This window comes from Myotis nattereri, assembly GCF_964212035.1.
Source record: "Myotis nattereri genome assembly, chromosome: 2".
Classification (NCBI taxonomy): domain Eukaryota; kingdom Metazoa; phylum Chordata; class Mammalia; order Chiroptera; family Vespertilionidae; genus Myotis; species Myotis nattereri.
Window position 1 is genome coordinate 152,469,270 of NC_138076.1, and position 18,886 is coordinate 152,488,155.

General features: G+C 43.7%; 1 protein-coding gene across 1 annotated transcript in view; it reads right to left on the reverse strand.

Moving 5' to 3' along the window:
- Positions 1–4,383: 4,383 nt before the first annotated feature.
- IRAK3 (interleukin 1 receptor associated kinase 3) overlaps positions 4,384–18,886 on the reverse strand; it is a gene marked incomplete at its 5' end in the record, with an annotated part of 59,516 nt that continues 45,013 nt past the window's right edge. The window contains 4 exon segments of the mRNA XM_081082298.1: positions 4,384–8,013; positions 9,233–9,397; positions 9,477–9,539; positions 9,784–9,982. Of these exon segments, the coding sequence (XP_080938424.1) occupies positions 7,489–8,013; positions 9,233–9,397; positions 9,477–9,539; positions 9,784–9,982 (952 nt within the window). The 3' untranslated portion in view covers positions 4,384–7,488.

Below are 18,886 nucleotides of genomic sequence, written 5' to 3' on the forward strand. Positions count from 1 at the left end.
CTGTGGTCTCCTTTCTAATCAACACGGCAGAGGATGGACCACGAAGGGGTACATTCTGCAGTTTATTAGATACTCCCCACACTGGAAGCAAAACCATCATTGTTATCGCATCACTGTAGCACGCTAACAAATGAAGCTCAGGCCCTTGAATATTTGCTTGGCCGTCATTATCCTTACGATCTTATAGTAGCTTCTCCCAGAGGACAGCAGCACAAAGCCTTGTCTGCGTTCATATAAATAGATACTGGCAACTAATAAGTTTAAAGAGCTACTATAGTGGAATACCACTACAAGAAATTAAGAGGTCAAGCAGAAAGATAAAAGCAGTTTTCTTACCCAAAAAGCTACATAATGAAAATACTAATAGATTATTGCATATAACTTTTACTTACTATTCAAATTCCATCAACTAATATTACAAAATTAATTTGTAACTATTCTAATCCTGGCAACCATTAAAAATTAAAATAATACATGTTCATTGTAGAAAAGTTTGAAAATATAGATAAAGGGGGACATCATTATACTCATGATGCCCAGTTTCATTTAGATATTTTTATTTTCTTCTAGTCCTTTTTCTACAATTATGTGTCCATATACTTTTTTTATGCAAAAAATAGAATCCCATTGTATATAGTGTTTAGTAATCTGGGATGCCTCAGGGGATGTCCAACTGCCGGTTTAGGCCTGATCCCCGGGATAGGGCCTAAACCAGCAGTCGGACATTCCTCTTGCAATCCGGGATCGCTGGCTCCTAACCACTTGCCTGCCTGCCTGCCTCATCATACCTAACCACTCGCCTGCCTGCCTGATTGCCCCTAACTGCCTCTGCCTTGCCCCTGTCACTGCAACTTTGTCCGGAAGGAAATCTGGAATGATGTCCAGAAGGTCGTTTGACTGTCCAGTCTAATTAACATATTATGCTTTTATTCTTATAGACTAGAGGCCTGTTGCACAAAATTCATGCATGGGGCGGGGGTCCCCTCAGCCCAGCCTGCACCCTTTCCAGTCCAGTACCCCTCAGGGGATGTCCAACTGCTGGTTTAGGCCCAATCCCAGGAATTGGGCCTAAACCGGCAGTCAGACATCCCTCTCACAATCCGGGACTACTGGCTCCTAACTGGTCACCTGCCTGCCTGCCTGATTGCCTCTAACTGTCCCCCACTCCCGCCAGCCTGATCACCCTTAACCGCCTCTGCCTGCCTGCCTGATTGCCCCTAACTGCCCCCACCTGCTGGCCTGGCTGCCCTCAATTGCCCCCCTTGCCCTGCCAGCCTGGTCACCCCCAACTGCCCCCCTCTGCCGGCCTGGTCACCCCACGCAGTCTGCTGTTCAGTCATTTGTTTATCCCTCACTAACCCCCCTGCCAGCCTTGTTGCCCCAGCAGCCTGCGTCTGGTTGTCTGTCCGCTTGTTTTGGTCATGACAGCCTCTGGCTTTTTTATATATTAGGATAAAAAATATTACTGATGATTACCTTTATTCTAAGAAAATTCAAATGCGAGCAGATCGCCTAGAGATGGAAATAATGACTGATGAGGCCTCTCTTTTGGGAAAGTGACAGCATCTTCAATTATCTAAGAGGTGTTTGTGTGATCCTGCTATTGTTCCTGGGAGTTGAATATAGGGTAAAGGGTGAGAATAAATGCTGAACAGGCAAAGGGTAGGTTTTGTCTGTTGGCTCAGAGCTCTATCCCTGCACTTCTGTGCTGTCCTGTAGTTCAGGGGAAACTGCGTTTCCTGGATGCCCCTAGCAGCTAACTTCTCACTGTGGAGACTGGCTACAGTGGAGAAGCTCCATCTCTCTGCTCCTCACTGGGCCCAGCAGGGGCAGGGGCAGGGGCAGGGGCAGGGGCAGGGGCTGCAGGGGCAGTGCCATCTGCAGGCTGCTGTCCTCCTTGGCAGCACCATTCCAATGGCAGCAGCAAGTTCTCAGCAGCCTCGGTGGGGCATGGTCTGGCTCCTTCATCCATGAGAATGAGAATGGCTTCCAGTAGCTATTAATCTCTAACTGCACTTTTTTTTTCTCTTCTAGCCTTTCCTTTCCAACCCTTTGGTAACCAATTCCCAATATTAAATTCTGTATGTTTGAAATACTTAGTGGGGCTCTATTTCTCCACTGTTGCAGGTGAACCCACAGCCCAGTCTATGCAAAGAATAATATGAATGGGGAAGAGGAGGAGATCATTGATAGGCCAGAAAAAAAATCATATAACAGGACTTCAGGAGCAACATGCTATGATTTATTTTTTGTTTGTTTGTTTGTTAATCCTCCCTAGAGAATATTTTTTCCATTGATTTTGAGAGAGAGAGAGAGAGGTGAGAGAGACACATCGATTGGTTGCCTCCTGCATCTGCCCTGAACAGGGCTGGGGATCAAACCTGCAACCCAGGTTTGTGCCCTTGAACCCGAGATCCTTCAGTGGGCAGGCGGATGCTCTAACCACTGAGCAACGCTGGCCAGGGCCATGCTATGATTTCTGACGTTAGCAGTTGCAGGTGGTGATAAGGCTCAGAGTACAGCCTTGGAAACAGTGGCTGAGATGAAGTGAAAGTGTCGTTTCACTGTAATTGATGATCTTTTAACTGGGATGTGATGGTGCTACTTGGTTCACTCAAGTGACTGTTAAAATAAGAAACAATAGTGCCAGGATATGAGACAGGGAGAAGGATGAGAGCATGTCAGACTGTCTTCTAAAATATGGTAATATTTTTTTTATTAGAGAAATACATTTTAATGGCCAAGACAGGATAGTAGTAATGACATGAATTATTTCTTCCCTTCTAACTGCCAGACAAATGCATAATGAAAACGTCAGAGGTTGCTCTGCCTCCTGTCTCAGGCCTCAGAGCTGTCGGCAGTGAGTTAACACAATTATGCATATTTGGCTTTGCGAGCATACTGGAATCCTACCTTTTTCTCTAGGGTATATAAAATAAAAACAGTAAAAGGTCATAGATTAATATTTGCTCTCGGCTGAAGTCATTGCAGGTCTTTTTAAAAATCCTGTGCTACAAACATAAAAGAAAAAGAAATATCACAGGCCCAACGTGTAATGGTTGGGTAAGCGCACTGTAATTCGTGTGTACACACTGTCAGAATGCCGTGAAGTTACCGTTAGTGAATAAAGGGATTAAGCCGGTTAAGAAGACCAGCAGAAGCTATTCACACCTCACTCCAATGTGCTGTCAGAACAGCTCCATTTTACAGTGATCATTCATTCGATTTCTTAACTTGTCTTTTGTTAAAATCCTCGCAGTGATGGCACGGCTGGCATTTCCCTTCCAGAAAACACAAAAGCAGCACCAGCACCTTAATTTGGTATCAAAAGAACAAAATTTGTGTCTGTGTTATGCTCTTAAGAAGCCAGCTCTAATTTGTCTTTTAGCTAGAGTGGCCAAGGAAATGGGGGTTTTGCTGCTGTTGTTGTCATACTGACACCCTCTGTAACTTAGTTATGTCCACAAACAGTCTCTCCAGACAGGATTCATTAGAATTGGTATTTTAGCCTGGAGTATAGTAGCTATTTCCCTTTAACTAATGCATTAGTGTGAATCCCATTAACACTGCTACACGGACTCCACCTCTACCTGCTAGAGAAAACCACTGTATTTAGTCACAATTTCTCTGCACTCTTGCAAGTTTGATTTTCAACTGATAACTACAGCCCAGAGTCTACTAAATTCAGCAAGTTATAGTTTTTATGTGGGCTAAAGGGGATAGTGGGGCACAAGTCTGAGGAATGGATATTTTATGATGAAAATGTTATCTCCCCAAAGATCTTTAAATTTACTTATAGGTTACTCATTGAAATAATGATTTGTAGGTGTACATACTAAAGGTGATTTTTAAAGATTTTACCAAAATTGAGTAATATTTAATTATAAAGTATTCTCAGTTGTGTACTGCAATCCATTGTCCATTCTTTTTTTTTTAAAGATATTTTTATTGATTTTTAGAGAGAGAGGAAGAGAGAGAGAAACATCGATGTGAGAGCAGAATAGCTATCAGCTGCCTCCTGCATGCCCCCTACTGGAGATGGAGCCTACAACCCAAGTGTGTGCCCTGACCAGAATCAAACCATCAACTTTTCAATGCACGAGACAATGCGCAACCAACTGAGCCACACCAGCCAGGGCCATTGTCCATTCTTGTATTTCAATTTGTCTAGTTTTGCCTCTGGGATTGCTTTTTCAATCCAAAACTTGTTACTCAGAGGATCCAGACAAACCCATGTGGGAGCTCCAGTCACTAAGCTTTGAGGACAGAAGGAACAAAGGGCAATGGAATAGAAGCAGCATTGCTAGTTGCCAGTTGTTACCAAGGGCACAGCGAAGCAAAGAGGGGGGCCAACATAGAAATGTTGAGGATTTTTTTCCAAAATAAAAATAGCTTTATTGTTTTAAGAAAATAAAAATGATCCATGCTCATTATAAAAATTTCAAATACATAAAAGTCTAAAGAAAGTAAAGATCATCCAAATACCACAGGCCAGAAAAAAATCATTATTAACCTTTTGGCAAAGATCTCTCTATGAAACATATATTATTTTAAAATATCCAGTGTTATAAATGTGGCCTATTAAACATGCTATTCTGGAGTCTGCGTTTTCATTCAATAATATTTCAGTGACAAATTTCCAGAGTTATAAACATTGATCTAAATAATCTTTAAGGACAGTTGCATATAAGTCAATTGTATATGTGTGCTATACTTTGTGTAACCCATCTTTTATTGAAGGACATTTAGGCTGTTTCCAATGATTTAATATCATACATCTCATAAAGTACATCTTTGCCATCTTATTTACACACTTGATAATTTAATTCAACTTGACTTATAAGAAAGCACTTGCTCTGTATAGGATAACATGCTAGGCCTTAAAGAGACGGCCCCTGCACACTCAGGGAATGTTTAGAATAAATTCCTAAACAAATTGCCGGGTAAGAGTGTGTTGTTTAAATTTTTGATCCATATTGCCAACTTTAGTACATATTGCCTTCTTTTTTTGTTAAATAATTCTTTATGGACATATTGCCTTCTTAGAAAGGTTGTACCGATTGTCACTCCAGCCAATAGTGAACAAGAATGTCCTTTTGCCCACATTCTTGTCAATTGCTCCAATATTTGCCAATCTGGAAGGATAAAGTTAATACTGATAAAATAAGCAACACATTCGCTGTTTTTTATTTTCATATGAAACAAGGTAAATCAGCCTCAGAATGGTTTACATAATATAAATCCAAATGCCAAAGACTTCTACTGCTTCCTTTCATTAGCATGGATAATCAAGAGTGGCCAGCCAGCTCAGGTCACAAGAATTGAAATCATCTGAAGTCAAGTCCAAGCCTGCTCCCCTACTAGTCTTAGCAGGGGGACCATTTGGGAGCACTGTGAACACAGACATCGTGATCAGACGCGAAGACAGCACTGGACAGCCGGCCGGCAGACCTGCCAGTGCCCTCCTAACTGCTTACCTGGGGCCTGCTTTGGGCCTGTCAATCAGACTAAGGCTTATTGTGTCTTGAAGCACACTTTCTGCCATGAAATCCTTTTTCCCCCAGAACTATAGCTCCACATTTCTGACCTTGGTCTGCTAACCTGCCCCTAATTCCTGATAACTTCTTGTTTTTGATCAGTTGTTCTTGAATCTGGACTCTAATCTATGCCTAACCCAACCACACACACACACACACACACACACACACACACACACACACGCGCGCGCGCGCGGGCGCATGCGTGCCATGTGTCTATTCCTCTGAAGCTAGAGATCTACCCTTTCATTATACATGCCCTGAAGAGGGAGCAGTTATAAATCCTCTGGAAATGGTTTTCTTGAGTATTTCCATCCATCATCACAAAGACAATCATTATCCCCACTTTGTTAATTTACCCAACAGCATTTACTGTAGCTGAATTTTTGAGTATGTAGGTTCACAGAGATCATTTACTTCAACTTGACTTATAAGAAAACACTTGCTCTGTATAGGATAACAGGCGAGGCCTTGAAGAGACGGCCCCTGCACACGCAGGGAATGTGACAGAGCAATGGTCCCCAGTGATGTCCATGTCCTAAGAAGCCTGCGGATATATTACTTTACAGAAGAAAAGAGACATCGCAGATGTGATTAAATTAAGGATCTGGAGATGCAGAGATTTTTCTGGATTATCTGTGAGGACCCAATGCAATCACAAGGATCCTTATAAGAGAGAGGCAGGAGGGCCAAAGAATGAGTAATAGGTGATAAAGAAGAAGTCAGAGAGAAAGAGAGATCTAGATTCAAAGATGCTACGCTACTGGCTTTGAGGATGAAGAGGCCAGAAGCCAAGGAAGGCAGGAGCCTGAATAGGTGAGGGAACAAATCTGCACCTAAAGCCTCCAGAAGGGATGCCACGGACTTCTGACCTCCAGAGCTGCAAAATAATTAACCTACGTTGTCTTAGCCCACTCGGTCTGTGATGATTTGTCACAGCAACAATAGAAAACTAATGCAGGCAGTTTACAAGCCTGGTCAGAGAGAGAGATGGCACAAGCAACTTTGGTATCATTCATAAAGTGACGAGTATAAAATATAAATACAACAATATTGCTATGGAAATGCTGGTAAAGTGAGTACTTCTGGCTGGAGATTAGGGAAGTCTCAGGAGGATGGCAGTTCTGCTGGGCCCTGCAGGATTGGTAAGATTTTAAAAGGGAAGGGAGACAGGACACAGCAGGAGCAAAGGCATCGAGTTGGAAGGTACAGAATCAAAAAGCAGACCTAGGCTCTTGTGACCAGCCATTTTCTCAGAAACAGGAATTACTTGATTAAAATTTCATACATCCTACTTAGGATATAATAGGTACCTACGTTTGTAAAAAAAGAACTTATAGTAACAGTCAACAATTGTATTCTATGTGATAAATTATCCTAAGAGTTTAAATACAGACTACAGATCTTGGGCAAAAATCTACTCTCTGCAGAGACCATATCATAGCCAAGGGTGAGCCTGGCTCATCTTCACACAGGCAAGCTTGATAGGGATGAACAGGGAAATGCCACGGGTCAATCAAAGTACACGGAAAGGCAATTCTTTAAAGGGCAACCATTAATATTTACAAACTAGACATTTCCTACGACTTCACAGGCAAGCTACACCCAACAGTGGAATCCAACTGAACACACTTAGCAGAACGAGGCTCTGAGGACTCAGATCAATGCCGTGAAGGACGTAAGAATCCAGTCTCGTTGGGGAGGTTTTGATTGCTTTGTCTGTCCGAAGTCAGGGCCCAGGATCTTAAGGAATCACGAATGGCTCTAATTCAGCCTAGATTTGATCTGAGGCAATTACCCGACAAAACACACTTTTAAGGCCCCCTGTTTTGCAAGTTGGAGAGCGAAGAATGGGATCATCCAGATTGTTGATCCTCATTGCCAAGGTCACATGGATCACCCTCAGGGCATTACTTATGAAGGCAATGTCTTCCCAAGATGCCACCTGTACTCAAGTGCCTGGGTAGTACTTGTCATCTTCTTTATCTTCTGGTAAAATGGATTCCTTTTTGTTCTGCTCACATTCATTCCAGACAAATTCACTGGAACAGCTGGTCTCCACTGGCCTGCTCCTGTGAGCATGGCCTGCAGCTTCTGCAGAAGGGTCCGCATCTACACGGGGGGCCCCTGAATCCCAGGCTGGTGCCGCGTGCTTTGGAGACCAACGTTCTTCAGGAGGAGAACTGGGCAGTTTGCAAGCGTCCTCCTTTCTCTCATTCCCTGTCTTCCCATCCAAGCCCAGATAAGTAACCTCAGACTGGCTGCATTCAAAGGGGATTTTCTGAGCCATTCTCTCTTTCCTCAAATGTTGCTCATGAAGCAGGGGCTGTCTGTTCTGTCTTTCATCATCTTCTACTGGAATACTTGGCACGTTATCCAAGAACAGAGGAGAAGGACACCTGAAAGATTTGAGTGAGGCGGGAGGATCTTCAGCAAAATATAAGCTGGCCTGAGTGCTTTCGAGAGTAGTTAGGACCTAATAACCAAGGAGCAAGCAAACAGAGTTAAGCTTGACTAACGTTTCCTTTTACCCTTTTTCCGTCTACCTTTGAAGGACTGTGCTTTTGTTTTCATGAAATCAGTTCTACTACAGAATTTTGAATAATAAGGTATTAAAGATTAGCTAATAGCTTCATTTTAATGAGTAAATTAAGTGACTTGAAGCAAAGGATAAAAGAAACTGCATGGAATTGAATATCAGGAGACCTGACCTTAGGCCTAGATTTGCTACCACTACTTTTGGACCTGGGATGAATCTCTTATTATTTTTAAAAATATGTTTTTATTGATTTTAGAGGGCAGCAGGCTAATTTTTAAATTGATAATTTTATATGGCCCGCAAATGATGCTGTAAATATCCAAATGGCCCTTGGCAGAAAAAAGGTTCCCCACCCCTGCTCTATCACCTGGAACCTTCTAATACAACCCTGCAGCGTTTCCTTCCCCACCATCCCACAGAAGCAGAACTACCTGTGGTCTTAGCGACATGAAATCCAGCCCTCTGAGCCTTTGCAGGTGTATATTCTCTCCCTGGAATGTCCGTCCATCCTTATGGCTACCTAAATCCACCCTGTTCTTCAGGGCCTACCTCCACTGGCTCCTCCATCAAGAAGCTTCCTTGACTTCCATCAGCTAGAATGTACTAATTCCATGCTCCCATCTACCAGGATCCTTATCTTTCTGTCCTGAAATCCCATGTTTCCTGAAGTCACTCTCCCTGTGGATAGTGGGCTTGAGGGCAGCAGCTGTATCTTGATCATTGTAGTATCCCCAGCACCCAGCACAACATCTGACCCTTGCAAAGTAGGCACTAAATAAATATTTGTTTATTGTAAACAAATAAATGAATGGACGATTAAACAGATGGACAGATAAATAAAAACCAATAAGGGGAATACACACTGCATTTTTAATGGGCAGATCTCTTATGAAGGTTGAATAAAATGTTATCTCCAAATTACTATGTCTCTTCCTTAAAATGTTCATGGTGCCCTGGTTCCACCCAAGAATGACCTCTACTAGAGTACCTGATGATGCGACATTTCAACCTAGAAAAGCTATCTATTAGATTAGAATTCTATTTTGGGGGCTGGATTTGTCCCATTAATAAAGAATTTACTTAGATACACATTTGTCCTATTTAGATTTTCAATGGTTCTATGGATTCAGTTTTTAATAAAACTGTGCATACGTACTTCATCCATTGATGGTCTTAATTTTGCCCGTGTTGCAGCACACTGGCCCGCCAAAGAGAAGAGCTTGGCAGAAAAATTCCGAGGGCAGGGAAACACTTTCTTATCTAGAAATGAGACACATGAATCGAGGCCTCTCTTCTCCATCAATTCCATCAGGAGATCCCTCTAGGAGGAGAAGAAGACAACCTCATTTAGAACTCTATCAGGAAAATGACCACGGTGCAGAGGGGAGGACAAGTCTTACCAGCTGAATGTGCTTTGGGTCATCCAACACCACTTTACAACCGGTCAGAGCTTCCATTATCACCTACAAAGGACACACAGAAAGTCAGTTACGCACATTAACTATATCCACATGTTAGTGGCGGCTAGTAACCTTAACAATGAATATAGTTCATTCCAATTAATGAATTTATATTTTATTACTGATTGATTACCCAAAATTAATGTATAAGACAATGAGTAACAGGAGATCATTTGTTGCATGACATTGGTTAATAAAATCATACAGGTTTCAAATGTCCCACTCAACTGAGAGCACTGTCACTTACGATGCCAAAGCTGTAGACATCTGTTTTAGTGGACAACTTGCCCTGCCTGATGTACTCTTCCGGCATGTACCACAGATGGTTACTGCTGCCGCTGCTCATGCTTATGGTGGCGCTCTGAGGCTCGAGGTGGGGCCGGAAGTGTGCCATGGCGAAATCCATGAGTTTGGGTTGAAACTGATCATCCAAAAGTATGTTGGCACTAAAATGAGGAGCAAGGACAAACAAGACAAAAACATCATGAAGACATTTTGGTGAAAAACAACATGATGAGCTCACCTTCATGTCTTATTCATTACAAACATGGACAAAATAGAGCCATCCATATTTTCCATGAACTGTAGGACATATTCTCATTTTTCTTAATGTGAGAATGTGTCCTAAATCCAAGTGTTCTATAGAACCAAAAACCAAATCCTGACCTAAAAACCGTGGGCATTTAGAATTTACAGCTACCTACGTGGAGTTGGTGGATAAAGCTGATGGTTCGTCAAGAGGAGACACTAACGTGAACCAAAGCGGGCTTCCTTGTGCTCTTCTTGCACGTGATGAGAACATGACCTGGGTCTTACTCAGCCAATAGCTGTCAGTTCTGTGCACGGAGCTCTGCTGTGGAACGCTCTGCCCACAGCCACTCACCTGCAAGGTTTTGAGGAATCTTCAGTGGCCCCGCTTTAAGGATAACCCTACTCCACAGTCCCATCCCCATGGCTTCTTTGTCTTCGAGTCTTGTTTAAAATATAACCATCTACAGAGGCAGAGGCAAACCTTAATAGTCACTTAACATCTTGGCTGGAAGTAAGCGCGAGCTTGTTTGACCTTGGAAGGGCTGCTGTAGGAGGGGTGGGAAAAGATAAGCTGAGGGGGAGCCCCACTTCCCACAGCCCACCTGGCTCTGTAGCCACTGGCGGGTCACTTCACCCCGGAAACCTCAGCAGCATCTTCCCTCACGAGTGAGATGAGGAAAACAACAGAACTCACAGGCACAGGCACAGCTACTGCTGGGCATGCTCAGTAAACGCGGGCTTAGATGGAGGCTAGTAATTCCTCACAGGAGAGCAGATGGCTATTGAGAAAAGAGATGGCTATTGGGCTAAGAGAAAGTTATCTGCTGTTCAACCTTGTGAAGGGCTTGTTTATGTCCCCTCAAACCAAAGCTAGTATGAGATCCCTGCCCATCCCAATGCCACACACTCTTGGAGTACACACTCTCTTGTTAAACGTGGTGAATAGCTGCAGGATAAACACAGGAAATGATTAATTCTGAACAAGAGTTGGGTCTCACAAAAGTTCCAGAGTCCCTGCTGTCCCTGGATGAGCAGGCTGACAAGCAGGCCACTCCACACGTCTGAACTGCAGGCATTACTGTGATTCCGAATAGTCAGTCTTGGCTCTGTTTCAAGGATTTGAAATGGAGGCCTTGAGGATTCTAACCCAGACTTTGTCTAGGACTCAATTGACAGCCAAAATGATGGGGCTGCCCGGGATCAGAAAGACACGCCTTAAATTTTATGTCACTCTCCCTCCTCTGAAGGTGGCAGGAGAATCGCAAATCCCAAAGAACCCACCTTCTGCATAAGCCCTGGAGCCCCTACCTGTTGTGTGGTCCCTTCATTAATGAGGAGAAAGTCGGGGAGGGACTTGTATCTGGGAGGAGGCTCATCTCAGAAGCACAGTCCTCGGTTCTCTCCCTGCCTTGTCTTTTCTCTCCTGATATTTCAAACCCAGCAGCTTCTAAGACCAGCCTGGGTCTCACACACCGATGTCACTCCTCACCCATTCTTGGGTTTCTCATTTGGAAAACAGCATTAACTATCCTGACGTGCTTCTGAAGGTGAGGAATATACTAGAGCCAGATCCTACCTTCTCTCCATCTCTCGGTAAGAATAGACATTTAGTTCATAATTTCTTCTTCCATAGGTGTACACTGCACTCTTTCAGATCCAGGCCAAGGTTCCTGGGACGCCCTGATCGATTCTGAGTGCCGGGGTAGTTAATGCAGGAGTGTGCCAGGTGTGCCAAGAGTGAGGTGGGCAGAGAGGTCCTCTCATCGCCAGGACCAGCCTTCCGCCCCTCCAGCCTCTGCCACACTCAGGGCCGGGCCCTCCTCTGCAGCCGCCCCTCTTCGTCTCAGCCCAGGGGGAGGCAGCAGAGCTCTGAACGCCAGATTTTCCTTGTCAAACTCCTAGCCCTCTTCTTCCCCCACCAGCTCCGAAGAAGCGTTAAAGCGTAACTTAGTGGCAGAGCCATGAGAATGCAAAAAGCTAAGTCTGTGGATCACTCAGACTCCCAAAGAATAATTCTTTCCTAGGTACAAAAGAGAGAGAGAGAGAGAAAAAAGCAGTAATAACAACAACAACAAAAACCATAATCTAATCTATTTACTTGACCCTCAGCAGAACTGGTGGGAAGCTTCCGGCAGCGGGTGAAGCAGTTCTGTAAGAGGCGGCCCGGGAACCACGATACGCTACCCGGTAAAACCCACGGAGGATTCGGGCAGCGAGAGGCCATCAATAAGAATGCGAAATTGTCCTAGGGCACTGCGTTTACACTTTGAATAATGATATTTGGTGAAAAGACAAGTTGTGTACCAGCCGACCTTAGTGTATAACATAAATTTTGAGCCCAGTGATTTACTCTGTTCTAAATAAAGGTTAATGGTAGCTGAGGAAGAAGGATGTTCTGTTTCAGAAAAGTGGGAATTGCAAAAGGCCCGTCAACAATCAATTCTGCCCTAATTCTTTCCCCTGCTTCTACCTCAAATAGAATGTTCCAACATAAAGTGCCTTCAGCTACCATGTAGGTCAACTGAATGCGTTTATCCTATGGGGGTAAACACGAGTGAAAAAATAAAGACAACATAAATAACTGAAACCATGTAACAATATGGTGCACTAACAGGGCAGCTTGCTAGCTATTGTGGCTACCAAAGACACAGGTGAGAAACATCCAATGGCCCCCACACTTAATTTAGTGTCTCTACAACCTGTTTCTTCTATTCTTTCCCACAAGACCACTTACTGTAACAGAGAGGCCTCTAGAACAGGGGTCCTCAAACTTTTTAAACAGGGGGCCAGTTCACTGTCCCTCAGACAGTTGGAGGGCCAGACTATAGTTAAAAAAAAAACAACTATGAACAAATTCCTATGCACACTGCACATATCTTATTTTGAAGTAAAAAAACAAAACGGGAACAAATACAATATTTGTATTTGCATGTGGCCCGCGGGCCGTAGTTTGAGGACCCCTGCTCTAGATCATTCTTCCACAGAAGGATCAATGATAGGGTCACGAAGGAGATGGGGAGAAGCCTACACAGGTGGTGACGTACATCCTCACTGCGGGAATATTACTTCATCTCCCTCTTACTAAGTCTTTAACACAATTCTTTTTGGGGGAACTGCATCCCTCAATGGCTACAAGAATTGCTTTCTTTGCTCACCAGTTTGTCTCCTGATTTAGTAGAAGGCTGTGGGCCTTAAATAGAAAGCAAGATGACACACCTAGACTATAATGCAGGATTTGAACGTAAGTGCAAATACCATGTTTGATATGTAGGTGCAAGATTGTTTTTTAAAGATACATTTACTTTTATAGGATTTTATGGGATGTTATTGGTGCCCAGTAGCCCAGTCCCTGAGTGCCTGGCAACTCTCAGGGAAAGTCCAGACTCCACCCCATAGGCCCCAGAGATAGAGGACACACGTGGCCTCTGGTCGACAGCCTGAAGCGATGGGACATCTTGCTGTGTTACTGCTGTTGCCACACCAAGATACCCCTCACCAGATGGGGCAAGACCCAGTCTCCCCAGGAGCCTGCAGGTGACTGGGAGGGGTGCACACAGCCCTCCCCGCTGCAGCATGCAATGCATCTGGCCAAAATGATGCGAGGACATAATCTCACAGGAAACATTAGAAATGTTCGCCAGGAAATGAACAGGGATGAATGTCTGGGATGAGAAATGCCGAAGATAAAATGCATTTGAATTTAAGATCGTTCATAAATGTGAAAACAATTAAGCTCGGGAAGGGATAGGTTGGAAAAAGCAAGAACAACCACTGCTTTCCCGTAATTCAAAAACATCTCTGTTCCCCAAATAAAAATGGGAAGGTCATTTGTCAAGAGCAGAGACGTCAACTCTTTAAGATTCTTTTCTTTAAATCCTTTTCCTCCTCAAATTCCACCATCTGGAAATAAAGTTTTGTTTTTATAACATTCTCTCGGAAGAGTTCAAATTACGAAGACATTTTTGGGCAAACGAAACCACCAGGCTTCTCGAAAACACTTTTGAAATGTGGGCTTGGCTTCCTCCTTGAGTGTCCTTGGCACAGCGTCTCCCGGGGAGCCTGTTTGCTCTCACTGCTTCACAGGCGCAGGCGAGGGTCCTGAACGCACACCCAGGTCCCGTCTCCAGCTCAGGCCACCGCCTGCTGCCGTTTTCACCAGGCGTCTGATGTCAGCATCTCAAAATCTGCACACGGTAATCACGCTCTCCTTTCCTGCGCATTTCCCTGTCTCTGCCCAAAGAAGCCACGGTGCCCCCAGAGACAATGACTAATAACCCAGTAGGAGCGTGATCGATGGGCCCACACACATGTGAGCCCCGCCTCCCTCCCCCATCTACAGAGGTGTGACAGAAGCAGGTTACTACTTTCTGGAAGTCTCAGCTTTCTCCTGTGTCAAACTGAGATAAGACCAATGATACCCAAACTCGGGGTTGCTGGGGAGGTTAATACATTGTTCAGTGGGCTCTTAGGTCAGGTCTAAAGCCCTCGAGCTTTCACTGACTCCCTGATCTGTCTGCAGCCTGTAAGCTACCCTGAGGTATTAGCACTTACTAATGCAGGCAAGGAGGACTGCACTTACTGGTGTTTAAGGGCTTTCTTTTTTAAAAAATTTTTTAATTAAAAAAAATACATATTTTTTTTATTGATTTCAGAGAGGAAAGGAGAGGGAAAAAAGGTAGAAACATCAGTGATGAGAGAGAATCATTGATTGGCTGCCTCCTGCAGGCCCCCCCACTGGGGATCGAGCCCACAACCCAGGCTTGTGCCCTGACCGGGAATTGAACCGTGACCTCCTGATTCATAGGTCAATGCTCAACCATTGAGCCACACCAGTCGGGCTAAATTTTTAATTTTTATTGAGGTAACATTGGTTAAGAACATTTTGTAAGTTTCAGCTGTACAGTGTTATCATTTGGTATCTGTATACACTACAGCATGCTCACCACCAAAAGTTTGGTTTCCATCTGTCACCAAACATTTGATTCCCTTTACCCTTTACTCCTCTGCCATTCCCCTCCTTTTTCTGTGTTCAGTGCTCTTTCTTTTCTTTTTTTTTTTTTAAATATATTTTATTGATTTTTTACAGAGAAGAAGGGAGAGGGATAGAGAGTTAGAAACATCGATGAGAGAGAAACATCGATCAGCTGCCTCCTGCACATCTCCTACTGGGGATGTGCCCGCAACCCAGGTACATGCCCTTGACCGGAATTGAACCTGGGACCTTTCAGTCCGCAAGCCGACGCTCTATCCACTGAGCCAAACCGGTTTTCGGCATCAGTGCTCTTTCTTTATACTGTTCCCTTCACCTACAAAGTACTCCTCCCTTCCCCCCAATTTTTATCCAGGCCTCTCTGCAGCCTAATATTCACTTCCTCCATGACGTTTTCACTCAGCTGCCCTGAATTCCAGCAGTCCTTCTTTCTCCAAGTCCCCACTGCACAGCTGCACCATATGCCATTTGACTCTTACTAAGAGACTAGATTCTGTTGTTTATATAAGCATGATGTTGAGTCTATAGAAAATAGTTAACAAACATGTGTTTATATAATCAGTTTGTTAATTAAGAGAATTTAAAACCATAAGTAGATTAAACCTCTCTTCATATGGCAAATATGTGGCCCCAATGTTGCCAAAACATCCTCCCATATTCTTGGCAGACATCACAAATTGAGTTCAGAATGCACACCCTCCCTCTCCCCCAATTCCCTTTCAATACTGCCTGTGGGAAATCATTGCCAATCCATCAAAGATGAAATGTGAGATGAAAATGACTCATCATCGCTGCTATATAATCACTGCTATATAAAATAATCGCCCCTTTTTCAGATGAGGTAAATGAGGCCCACATGGTTGAAATGACTTATTTGGTGCAAAATAGCTTTTTTTGTTGTTGTTGTTAATCCTCACCCGAGGATATTTTTCCATTGGGTTTTTAAAAATATTTTTATTGATTTCAGAGAGGAAGGGAGAGGGAGAGATTGAAACATCATTGATCAGCTGCCTCCTGCATGCGCCCTACTGGGGATTGAGCCCAAAACCCAGGCATGTGCCCTTGACTGGAATCGAACCTGGAACCCTTCAGTCCACAGGCCAATGCTCTATCCCTGCCATGGGCAAACTACGGCCCTCGGGCCGGATTCGGCCCATTTGAAATGAATAAAACTATATAAAAAAAAGACCGTACCCTTTTATGTAATGATGTTTACTTTGAATTTATATTAGTTCACACAAACACTCCATCCATGCTTTTGTTTCGGCCCTCCAGTCCAGTTTAAGAACCCATTGTGGCCCTCGAGTCAAAAAGTTTGCCCACCCCTGCTCTATCCACTGAGCCAAACCAGCTAGGGCCACTGATTTTCTTTTTGAGAGACAGGGTAAGGGAGAGGGAGAGACAGAGTGAGAGAAACATGAATGTGAGAGAGACCAGGGTCAGGGATCAGGCCTGCAACTGAACTACGTGCCCTTGGCCGGAATTGAACCCCAGACCCTTCAGTCCACGGGCCGACACTCTATCCACTGAGCCAAACTGGCGAGGGTGCAAAATAACTTTTTAATGGCAGAGCCAGGACTAAAGCTTAGCCCTCCTTCTTTTGTGTTCAGTGCTCTTTCAATTTACTATAGTTAACTGGGGAAAAAAATCGTTTTATTCAGCTACTCATAAGAGATTAAGTAACTGTTGATTACAAAGCAGAATTGAAATGAACTTTTATCTCCTCTTTTCTTTAGGTGCAGATAGAAAATTCCAGTGCAAAACAGTGGCTGAGCGGTCACAGGAAGACAGGTTTTAGCTCACTATAAAGGAAGCTCTAATCATCAGAGCTGCACCGCGATGGTGCTCTGACAACTGCTGTGCTGGGGCCCAGGGCTGGCTGGATGTGACACTTGGGAGGTGGAAGAGGCAGCCTCCACTAGGTGAGAGAAATTACAGCTTATTGCCAACCCTGGGCGGTGCTTTATATAGATGATCTCCCTCCATCCTCACCACCTGGGATGAGTGCAGTAGTAGCCGGCTCAGTTCCAGATAAGAGGACTGAGCCTCTGGGAGTTTAAGGAATTCACCAACAGTCACACAGACAGCAAGTAGCAGAGCGGGAATTTGAACCAAGATCTTCCTGACCCAAAGGCCATACACGTAACCAGTGACAAGAAACAGAGACAGCAATGACATCTAGCTGGTTGTTGAAAAGGGGAAAGGAGAGAGAGAAGACTCTGGGGAACAGGCAATTCAGGACTTTGCCTCGCCTGCTCTAGGGTGAGTGGGTCTCTGGAGGTACCTCCTTAACGTAGCTGAACTCATCCCTGCTCTGAAGTTGATCAGGATAAAGCATGACCAGGATTTTAAAAATGTAGGTTCACATCCTTCTCCTCGTATAATCCCTAGATTTGGGTATAGAGCACAGCACAAAAAATAGTCAAAGGCAGTGTCACAGAATTCTAAAGCAAGAAGAGCTCCAACGTGAGACCATCCCTGTTGGCTCAGATCATACAAGTGAGAAGAAACCCGTGGCCTGAGAGTGGGAGGCCCTGGGCTTGAGCGGATTTCCTGTGCTCCTGCCCTGTCATCTGCAGTGCTGGTGCAGGCACCTTTTCGTTGCTTAGACGAAGGTGCTGCTCACACTTTGGGCTCCAGGCTGCAGAATAATGACCTTACAATCTTCATTTCTTAAACTATTTTAAAAACCACAAAGGCGTAAGATTACCAAGCTTCTTTTGTAGATGGAAGTAATTACAGGGAATGAATAAAACACAACTTTCAGACATTACTTAGTAACTAGACTCCTTCTTGGAGTTTCTTCTGCTTCCTCGGTTTGAAATAGAAAGATCTGATGCCAAGTTATTTTTTTCTAATAAATGTTATTTTTATTATACAATTATATAAACGTTATAATTATTACAAATTTTATTTAAAAACATAGCATAGAAGTAATAACTAAGCTATTAAATTAAAAGCTGCATCTCTCTGTCTAAATAAAGCCTTATGTATATTTTGGTATGTTTTACTTTTTATTTGGTATGTTTTACTTTAATCTATTCTTTAATTCATAAATTTGTAGTACTACAAAGTTATAATCGTGTACTCAATGCTACTTCAATTTGGCTTTTTTCACTTAATCTCACTTTATGCACATTCTTCCAGGTTATTTCATATTATAAAAAACATTATTTGATAATGTCAAAGATGTACACTAAACTCTTCTGTGATCCATCATCTGAGCCCCAGATGCAGAAATGAAAATAAAGGTAACAATACAGTATCTCCCATTACAGTGTCTCCCATGTCTCCAACACAAACAGAGCCCTGACTTACTCATCACTGTTTAACACGTTCTGAAATGTCCTTTTTTTTTTTTTGTCTATTATCAGGGCTGTGTAACAAAATGACAGATCTCCTAGAAGCTGCCTTGCCTTACAAAGAATTAAAAAATTAATAGACCAAGGCAGAAAAGTAAGAATTCCTACGCGCACTAGGCTGGACACAGAGGAACCAAGAACCAAGGAGGCCCACACTTGGAGCAAAGTGAAAGATTCATTCAAAAGAAACTCGGGAGGGTGATCTAGGTCAGCCAGTCCACGTTTGGCCGAGGCTGTTGGGGACTGAAAGTCACTACCACCTGACAGATGCTCAGTGCCTCGAATGAAACGAGTTGGTCTCATTCCAGTTTCTAGAGAACAGGTGTGTGCATCACCGAAGGAGGGGGGAAATCTACTGCTAATTAACATCTTTGCTGGCAGGCTTAGCAGAAAGTCAAGAGTTCAGTGTCTGTGAAAGAGGCAGAGAGGAACACACTGATGAACAATTGTGAAACCAGTTCTCAATA